This window comes from Aythya ferina, assembly GCF_964211825.1.
Source record: "Aythya ferina genome assembly, chromosome: 1".
In the NCBI taxonomy this organism is placed as follows: Eukaryota; Metazoa; Chordata; class Aves; order Anseriformes; family Anatidae; genus Aythya; species Aythya ferina.
The window spans coordinates 152,494,395-152,504,368 of NC_140296.1; the positions used below are offsets into that span (position 1 = coordinate 152,494,395).

A 9,974-nucleotide genomic window follows, 5' to 3' on the forward strand; every position below is an offset into this window, starting at 1 on the left:
TACCCCACCAACGCTCACCCTACACCACCCATGGGTCCTGGCGTGACCGCGCACCCCCAGGATTGGGGTCAAGGGGCTTCCCATCCGACACGGGCTGGGATGACCCTGTGTTATTACCAGAGCTTTCACATACATCACGCAAAGCCCTTTCCTTCTGCCCAGCGTCCCCAACAAGCTCAGCAGAGACCCAGCTTTTCCCCTTCCCCAAAAAAATTCACCAAAGAAAGGGAGCGGGGCAAGCAGGAGGCAGCCCAAGGCCGGAGGAAGGGAAATGGCACTGGGGAAGTGGGGCGGGGAGCCGGAGGGGGGGAAGGCAGAGAAGTTCCTGAAGTTTTCTGTCCTGGATAGTTGGAATAAATCTCATTTTCTCCGGTCTCCGTGCCGGGGCGAGGATTGGCTCGGCGGTGCCGCAGCCCGCCCCCTCCTTCCCACGTCCCCTCCCCACCAGCTTCGCTCCCTCGCTCCCGTGGCACCGGGGCGTCAGGCACCCAACGAGCAGCCTTGGGGAGCCAGCTTTTTGGGGGTAAAAGGGGTGAAAAAGGGGTGGGGGGCACGCATCCCCTTCCCTTTCCCCGCCGGGACGCATCGCCACTCACCCTCCCGACCAGCCGGAGGGGCGCACGGGGAGCGTCTCCCAACTTTTCGGCCAGAGGACGGGACAAAAAAAAACCCAAACCACAAAAAAAGTCGCCTGGGTTCGTGAGAGGTAAAGCCTGAAAGTTTTGATTTCGACGTGCGGAGAGCCGGAGGGGAAGGGAAGAAGGGAATGGAAGGGAGGGGGGGAGAGGGCGGTAAGAGGGGGAATGGGGAGGTAGGAGAAGCGGGAGGGGTGGCGAGGCGATGGAGATGGGGAGGATGTGGCAGAAGAAAGGCAGAAGGAGGCAGGAATGCGAGGGGAAACGGGGAGGAAATAAGGGAAAGCGGGAGCGAGGACAGGGGAGTGAGGAGAGAAACGGGGCAAGGAGGGGGCCCCGAGGATGGGGGCAAGGGGCAGGGTGCCCTCCTGCTGCTACCGCCCTCACCCCGCTCTGAACGCCCCAGGGAGCCACAATTTTGGGGGGTGTCGGAGCAGGAGAGGGAGCAGGGAGGGGATGGCTTTAAACTGCGAGGAGCGCCAGCCTCCCTCCACGTCCCAGGCTGCCTGCTTGGAAAAATACCCCGCTTATAGGCAGAGATATAAATATATATATATATAGCAGCAGGCAGCGCGGGAGCTGGACTCGGGCTTGTCCGCCCACTGCCCGGCACCGCTCCAGGACTGCCGAGGGAGCCCCATCCCATCCCGTCGCCCCCTTCCCACCCCAAACCCCGCTCCTGCCGGCTTCCCCCCTCCCCGTCCCAGAACAAAGTGAGAAGCCGGCGGAGCCTCTGCCTCTCCTCCTGCGGGGAGAGGGAGATTTGGGGCACTCGGAGGTTTTTGGGAAGGTTTGGAAAGGCTTCCCGGCCGCCCACAGCTCTTTCCAACCCTTGTCGAGACCACCCCAAACATCTCCTCTCCCTCTTCGGAGAGTGTCCCCGTGGGGTGTGTGCGAGAAGGAGGGGTTGGGGAGGGGGGGGGAGAGGAGAGAAGAGGCTGCTTTCGGCAGCTCCAGCCAACGAGACATCTGGATTATTTCCCCCCCATCCTCCCTCCCTCGCTGGTTTCCGTTCTTCCCAGCGAGCGGAGCAGCCCCGGCCATTGCTGGCGAGTGGAAAACCAGTGGAAACCAGCTCGGCTTCGGGGCGGGGGGGACACGGGGGAGGGAGGAGGAAGAGAGAAGGGAAGGTGGGCAGACGGACGGACGGATGGACGGACGGACAGACAGGGGTCCTCTTGCCTAGAGGAGGAAAGGAGAGCGCGGGTCAGCCTTTGCCCCCTAATCACGAGCTCGGAGCAGCACGCTTGGGCAGAGGGAGGGCAGAAACACAGCGGGGGCAAAGGAGAGGAGGAAAAAGGGCTGGCACCATCCGCCCCCTTCCCCGGGAGCAGTGAGGAAGAGCTGAGAGTCCCCATGGGGGTCCGCAGGGCAGCCCAGGTCTATGGGGCGGGGGGATTCCTCCCCTCCCAGCCCTATGCCTTGTGCCAAGGGGGGATCCTGCCCCCACGCCGTCCTCCCACCCCAAATCCGCCACGTGCCCGGCGTGTCCCAGCCTCGAGGCTTTGCACAGAGAAGGGCAGAGAGAGGCAGGGGCTGGGGGGTGGCAGAAAGCGAGGCTGCCAGCGTCCTGCGGCCCGGCCACTGCCACCAAGGGGAGGCAGCCAATGCTGGCGGCCTCCCGGGGGGAGGTTTGTTTTCCCTTCCCAGGCATTAACCCCCGGCAGATAAGAGGGGCCCTGGGTGAGCAAACAAGGCCAGGGCAAGGCAAAAAAAAAAAAAAAAAAAAAAAAAAAACACAAAAAACATGTGTGTGTTCTGCCAGGAGAGCAGCCCGATGCCCAGGCTTCCCCCTCGGCCTCCCAGGCACCCACTCCAAGGTGACCCAGGGACACAGAGGGGGGACAGTGGTGGAGACACGCAGCAATGGGGGTCCAGACACTTAAAAACTGAGGGATGGGGGGGCTTGTGCGTCCTTTTGGCCTCCTGTCCCCTCCTGCTGGCAGGACCCAGCTCTATCCTCGTCCCACAGCCCTGATCCCAGGGAGGCCACGTAGCCCCGCGGTCATCGCCCTGCCACCGCCTCCCTGCCTGTCCCCCAGCACCGGGCGCTCCGTGCCACATTCACGCCCCGGCAAAGCAACCCAATACACGAATATTACATTTTTCCCTTCCCCTCCTCCCCGAGAACCACGCCGTCTGCCGGCCTCACCCTCTCCTGAAGGGTTCCTCTGAATAGCGAGGAGCAGGGAGAGGTTGCTCACCCCAGGAGGGCGGCGTGGGGCAGGGCACGGGGAGGAAAGCTTCAGCCAGGATTGCAGAGGGAAGGGCACGTGCCTGGGGACGCTGTTCCTTCCACCCCAAAAGGAGCACCGGGCAAGGGACACAGCTGGGGACAGTCCCCACAGCACTGCTCATGCTCCCATTTTAACCTCGCCGCCCCCAGGACCACCCAGCTCCGCCATTCCTGGGGTTACAACTGGCAGGATTGGGAAAATCCTCGCTGAGGGCTTCACCTTCCCGCTTGTTTTCTTTAGGGGGACCGAGGCGCTTGCCCTGCCACCCATCTGTGCACCAGCTCCTGCAGCAGAAGACCTCAGCTCAGCCCCAGGGGCAGCTTCCAGCAGCACCCAGGGTGACCGCAGACCCCGGTGGCCACCCCCGTCCCTCCCCTTTTGGGTGAGGGAGCAGCACCCACCGCTCCTCGGGAGGACCTGTCCCCAACAAGGCCACCGACTGCTGGGACGTCCCCACGCTGGGTGACTCCATGAGCGTTACGTAGGCCCACCACTGCCACCAGATCAAAGCCGAGGCAAGCTGCTCCCCACAGCAATGGGGATGCCAGGGATGTGACAGGCCACTCCGGCACCGGAGGTTGTTTTTTTTTGGGGTTTCGGCAGGCAAAAGGACGAGGAGGTGCAAGATGAGCCTGGGGAAGCTGCCGGTGCTCAGCTGGGTGTCGGGCTCCCATGGCAAGCGGCGGCTGAAGTCGGAGCTGACGCCCGACATGATCAGCCCGCCGCTGGGGGACTTTCGGCACACCATGCACGTGGGGCGCGGCGGGGACGTCTTCGGGGACACCTCCTTCCTCAGCAACCACGGCGGGGCCGAGACAGCCAAAGCCAACAACTTCTTCACCCGGACGCTGCGGCACGTCCGACGGACGCCGCTGAGGAGCCGGGGCAGCGGGAGCCAGGTGGTGGCGTCGCCCGAGCCGCCCGCCATCTCGCCCATCATCAAGAACGCCGTCTCGCTGCCGCAGCTCAACGAGGCGACGTATGACGGCGGCGGCGGAGGTTTGACCAGCAAGTTCTCCTTCAAAAGCGCCTCCAACAGCTTCTCCAAAACGCACCAGGCCTACGGTGAGTGGAGCACCAGGGAAGGGGGTGGTGCTCTGGCACCCCTGTGTCCCCTCAGCCCCATGATGGGCAGCCCCCCGGGTCAGAAGGGTGGCACGGGTGGGTGGCTCTTTGGTCTCAGCATGAGGCTGTTGCTCTGCTCTTCACCAGGGGTTGTGGCAGAAGGTCTCAGGAGGGTCTGGGGGAGCCAGAGGGGCTGTGGCTGGGCTCAGAGGGAAAGGCAAGCCGAGGCAATGCTGCCATCTCCTGGTCCCGCCTGCCCAGCTCCGTCCCCACTGGCGTCTCCCCACGCCTGGTGTCCATCTGGAGGCCTCTGCTCGGCTCTGGGTTGGAGACGTCCACCCCCGAGCTGCAGCAGTGTCTCACTGGGCCTCACCAGTCCAGCACCAGTGTGCCCAGTAAGGGGGTGAAACCTGGCCTTCAGGCACCAATTCAGTGGCAGCGTCCCTTGTCCCATGGACTTGTAGGACCACGGCGCCTTAGCTGTGCTCACCAGCCATCTCTTTTGCCTTGCAGGGCTGGAGTCTGGCTTTTGCACCATCCCTCGCGTCCCTCGCCTGGAAAAGGCCCAGGAGAACACCTTCCCCGGGGACGCAGAGCTCGCCCGCTCGGACTCCCTGCTGTCCTTCCGCCTGGACCTGGGGCCCTCCCTCATGAGCGAGCTCCTCCAGGTGATGAGCTTCTCCGAAACCAACGGCAGCGAGGCAGCGGAGGACAACCGAGACCTGCCCGGCAGCCACACAGTCCCGCAGGGTGAGGGGACCGAGGATGGGGTCCCTCCAGGACCTGATGCATCCCACGGAGAGGTGAAGGCAACGTCCAGCTTCTGGGACCGCTCCGGGCAGGCCAGCTCGCTGCTGGGGCTGTCCGTCCGTGCCAACGGGGAGGCTCACGCCATCGAGCGTGCCGGAGAGGACCCGGGCTGGGCTTCGGGGCCGGGGGCAGCACCCGGAGGGACCCTGTGGCAGGGGCATTGGAACGACTGCTCCATCGAGGCGGGAGAGTTCGAGCGGGCAGCCCAGGTCCTGGCTCGCCATTACGGGGGGACGAGCACCCCACGCAGCTCGGAGAAGGGCGAGGGTGCCCGGCAAGGCCGGACACAAGCCGCGTGGGAGAGCCCCAGCAGCAGCCTGTGGCGGTCGCAAGTGACAGCGGCGAGACGGTCCCCAGAGACCCCCTGGAACCAAGGAGACGAGGATGAAGAGGAGGAGGAGGAGGAGGCCGAGCTCCCCAGCCTGCAGGAGGGGTACAGTGGCAGCCGGGGGGGGCGCAGCAACTCCTTCGAGTATGCCGACGAGGAGGAGGAGGAGGACGATGAAGTCAAGGTGTGAAGGGCCATCCCTCCCAGCACGGCTCCCCCCTCCAAGGACCTTGGTGCTGTGGTCTTCGCCCTCCTCCCCGTGCCCCACCGCCGGGTGGAGGTCAGGCCTTACAGGAGACCTCCTGGCCTCTGGCTGGGGGCAGTGGGGTGCAGGGAGGGCAGGAGGAGACCCCAAATGCCGCTGAGCCCCCCCCAGGGTCGGCAGGGTGCTGCAGGGACAGGTGAGGGCTGTGCAGCACAGTGCCCCGTGTTGCAGCCCTTCCCCGTCCTCGTTAGGTGCCAAAGGGACATCCCCACGTGCCAAAGAACCCCCCCCGAGCCCCTTTCCACCCCATCCCGCATCCCCCCCAGCAAGCAAACGATGTGCTCAGGAAAGGGAATGGCGACAGACAGGGAGCAGAGCAAGGGACAGCCCGTGGACACTGATCCCTTTGCAGCAGGGAGAGGGAGAAACTTCGTGACCTGCTGGAGGTGAGGCCATCCGGGCACCAAATTCTGGAAAAAACCCTTCCCTTCACCCCCCTGGAACAAGGAGACTCCCTCTCTGCAGCCATTCTTCCCCATCCTCGCCCCCTCTCCCTGTCCCCAGCGTGCTCACCCCCCCTTCCCACAGCTCCCGGTGCCAGGGGCACGCGTGGAGGATGCTTGATGCCCCTCGCCAAGCATCCCCGGGTGACCATGGCCACCCTGGGACGAGCGGCCCCCACGCTGCCCCACGTGCAAAGCGGCACGCACAGAAGCTCCTTTGTGCCACCGCGTGGAGCCGAGATGCTCGGGGGCTGAGGTCACCGCGGGGACCCTCACAGCACCCTCCTTGTTCTCTGGGACGGACGGGGGTGTGCATAGTGGGGGGAGATGACGCCACGTCACGCTCCCACACGGCTCGCCCAACGCCCGGTCCTTCTGCAGAATAAGGCAGTGCCAACACGTCCCCAGCTCTGGCCACCAGCACCCGGCAGGGCCACGCAGGATCAGCCCATGCCACCGCTGTGCCGGGGGGGCTGGCTCTCAGGGCGAGCTCCCCCTGCCCTCTGCTTCCCAAAGCGTAACACGAGCTCCAGACCAAAGCCCCAGGTCCGTGGACCAGCCTCTCTGCCTCCACTCTGTACCCCGTGCACTTATTATTGTCCTTATTAAAGCAGTTTTGATACTAACTTCTCCGGTGCCTCCCTCCCTCCCTCCTTCTCGTCCTCCCTCACCGCGTCTGCCGCTCCGGGCCCAGCCATAAAACGTGCTGCCCCTGCTCCTTGGAGGATTTCGCAGCACCTCTGGGGTTCCTGGATCCACCGGCCCCGCGCTGTGACTAACACACCAAGCCAGCCCCTATCCACCTGGCACCGCGTGGCACAAAGGGCTCCTGGGGAGGAGCAAAGCTTCCTCCCCACCCCAGCACCCCGAAACAGATCAGGGTGCCCTTCCCAAAGCTGGCGAGGGCAGCAGGGAAGTGGAGAAGGCTCTGTAAGATGCCCTTCTACTCTACTCTCATCCCACCCAGTCTAGTTTGCTGTTGCACACCGGCATCACTTAGGGCTTTGCCTGTGAGGGCAAGGAGGTGACATTGACTTTTTCTCGCACGCAGACCTCCCGGGTCCTCCCTCCCAGCGCTGTTGGAGGCGGCGAACTCCCCATTTCCTCATTTTCTGCATATTTCACTCTCCTTCCCCAGGGACTTTGAGAACAGGATTGACCCGGCGCTCTTCAGGCCCGCCTTCCCTCCCCGCGACTTGGCAAGACTCTTCTTAATTAGAGCCGCAGCAGCAGATAATCAGCAGTAATTGCCTGCAGTCCCGTGCGAGGGACCCAGGCGGGAGGTGGCGAGCCACCCAACCCAGCCCAAACCCTCTCCTCCGCCCTCCCCTGCCTCACTTTCCCTCCGAGCAGGATTTGGTGTGGCAGTGCCGGAGTAATGGCTAACCTGGCTGGAATGCACGGGCAGATAAGTGAGGGGAGATAAAAGGGGAAAGCCGGAGGAGACGACTCCTTATCGCCACCAGGAATGCCAACGCGGGGGCACACCTGTGCTCCCGTCCCCGCTTCGCCTGGTACCATGCTGGCAGGAAGGCACGGCAGCCCTTCCTCCTGCCTGCCAGGGCGAGCAAGCCAAAAGGAAGCAGCGAACCCGTGCCCTGAGGTTCCCAAACCGAAGATTTAATTACGCGCTTTTGTGGCGCGGAGTGCCATATTGCTCGCGTCAGTGCTTTTGTTCCCTTCCCTCCTCCCAAAAATGCGGGCGCGGGAAGAAATGGTGCATTGTGAAGAGGTTACACCAGCATCTCCCAAGCATTCAGCTCCTACCTTCCTCCTCCTCCTCCTGCACCCCACCTACAGCCTGCTTTGCCCTGTGCGCTATCTGCTCGACCCCACATCCTGGTCTGACCCAGGAAAGTACCTGGCCTTATCTGGGAGCTATTTCCCTTGCTGTTGGGGAAAAAAAATGGGTTCTGTTAGCATCTCGCACACATCCACACAGCCAGAGACCTCACAGAAAGCAGAGCAGCTGGAGCAAGGAGTTCCAGCTGGGATTTTATTGGATGTAGGAAGCGGCGCCCATCAATCCAGCTTGAAGGAGGTGACCCTGAAGCCTCCCTTGATGCTCATGTACTTGAGCTTGTCAAAGCCGTGCCGATTGGGGAACTCCACGTGGTGATCATCCGGCAGCGTCACCTTGAACTTGTCGTGCAGGAATTCAACGACGAGCTGGGGGAAAAAAGGGGAGAAAGGTCAGCAGCTGGGGACGAGGAGGAGAATAGGAGGTGACCAGCCACTCCAGGGGGCTGCAGGAAATGAGCAGTTGACATTGAGGGTGCGAGCTGGTACCCACGCTATGACCTGGGGATAGGATCTCTCCCGGTGCTGTTTCAGCTACTCAGGTTGTAAACCCAGAGTAGTTAAATTTAACTGCTGCCTCCACTGAGTCCTCCTATGCTACATGGCTCGGATCTCCTCTGAACAGGGCAGAACAAACGTGCTGCATCATTGCCCTCACCGGGACCCGGAAAAAGGAGTGTCAGCCATAAACATGAACAAAGGGACAGAGCAAGAACTTACCGCTGACCTCTGCAAATAAAAGGGATCGTTCCTCAGAACTGTCAGCTCTCCACCCCCTCCCCAACATCTAGCTAGGGATGAGGAAATAAGGCTCCTCTCCACGGCAGCAGGAAGGGGACTGCTCCTAAATGCAGCCCTGACCACATCTTGGGACATCCAACGGGGTCAAAGAGCAGCGGGGACGGCATCCCCAGCAGGAGGAGAGGGAGGACGGATTGTCAGCATGGATCTAGGAGTGGTGAGGGCACAAGAGCTGAGGGAGAGGTTCAGGAACTGGAGAGGAAGTGGAAATAACAACCAGGACCCAAAACCCAGAGGATGTAGATGAGAAAGAGGGAGGCGCAGACGGTAAAAGTGCCTGCTAACCTGGGTCTTCCCCCCAACAAAGACACCCCACAACCCTTAGAGAGCCCTCACCTTGACAGTGCTGTCCCTGGAGAAACAGAAGTGGTGGTCACGGTGCTCAGCCTCCCAGGCATTGCCACAGCGGGAGTTGCAGACGATGACCGTCTCGGTGAAGCGGGGGTTGAAGTGAAGCGCCAGGTCCGAGGAGCTGCTGCCGAGGTTTATGGAGAAGCTGCGGCGAGCAGGAGGGAGGTCAGCCACGGATGGGGACGTGGAAGAGCCGAGAGCCAACGCGTGGTTCTGGCACACGCAGCTGCCAGAAGTGATTCAAAGTGGTTTCATCGCACTTACCCTTCAGCATCGCCGGAGATCTTGCCCTTCACCTTCAGGGTGTCCCCGACCTTCATATCCAGGTTGAAGATCTCGAATTTTTCCTGTCAGGAGGGAGAGGCGTGCTGTTGGAGAAGGCGCCCCAGCCAGGAGAACATCTACTGCTCTCAGTAGATGGTCTTGTGTGGGTTTCTCAGTGAGGGGAGGATTGGGCTGAGCGAAACCATCAAGTGAAACAAGACATGAGAGAAAGAAGAGAAGAAAAAGGCTCGTCCTCAGCATGGGGAAAGGCAGGATATGAGAGCAGAGGGTTCAAGCAGAGCAGCCCAACCCAAAAGAAACGCAAATGGTGAGGGTAGAGCGAGCCGTGGCTTTGCCCATCCTGGGCTCAGCCTCGCTGACCACCCGGCAGCACGAGGAGGAGACCATGGGGGACAGCAGACAGGAGCAGCAGCCCTTACAGACATCTTCCTCGGCGGGCAGAGTCACCAGGTAGGAAGCCACCGGCAATATAGCTCAGAAGTGCCTCGAATGGAAGACCTTATAAACCCTACACTTCCTCGTGGCTTACACATTAACAGTGGTCCTGCCTCCAGGAGCTGCTAAGGCAGGAGACTTTGATCCAGGGAACAGCTTCCCTGTTTACAGGCATTTTACTAGGGACTAAGGGCGACTTCAGCAGCTCCCAGCCTTCTCCGTGGATTCCCCGTGGAGGCACCAGCACACGGGGCCCTTCGTGGTGCTACTCCAGCCCCCACAGAGGACAAGCATCTTCCGTGGAGGTGTGACCACCATGTTCATTTCTTTTCTTTGTGTAACAGCTCAGCTTAAAAAAAAAAAAAAAAAAAAAAATGCAATCATCTCCTTCCCTTCTTGTGGCTCTTGATTCAACCCCAGACACCAGAAATCAGTGGGAAAGCAAGAAGGAGAAGGAGGCTAAGGCTCAGGAGAGCAGCAGTCCCTCTCCCAAGCCCCATCCTTGCTCTTGTCCCACTG

At 61.7% G+C, this 9,974-nt stretch overlaps 2 protein-coding genes across 2 annotated transcripts; one reads left to right on the forward strand and one right to left on the reverse strand.

Moving 5' to 3' along the window:
- Positions 1-414: 414 nt before the first annotated feature.
- CDC42EP1 (CDC42 effector protein 1) lies at positions 415-6,409 on the forward strand. The gene is made up of 3 exons (XM_084505758.1): positions 415-706; positions 3,113-3,937; positions 4,451-6,409. The coding sequence occupies exons 2-3, from the start codon at positions 3,499-3,501 to the stop codon at positions 5,263-5,265; spliced, it is 1,254 nt and encodes a 417-aa protein (XP_084361884.1). The 5' UTR covers positions 415-706; positions 3,113-3,498; the 3' UTR covers positions 5,266-6,409.
- A 1,325-nt stretch (positions 6,410-7,734) lies between these two features.
- LGALS2 (galectin 2) lies at positions 7,735-9,754 on the reverse strand. Its single transcript, XM_084505770.1, has 4 exons — positions 9,440-9,754; positions 9,000-9,082; positions 8,721-8,880; positions 7,735-7,952 (listed from the first exon to the last, which is right to left on the reverse strand). The coding sequence occupies exons 1-4, from the start codon at positions 9,443-9,445 to the stop codon at positions 7,806-7,808; spliced, it is 396 nt and encodes a 131-aa protein (XP_084361896.1). The 5' UTR covers positions 9,446-9,754; the 3' UTR covers positions 7,735-7,805.
- Positions 9,755-9,974: the final 220 nt, after the last annotated feature.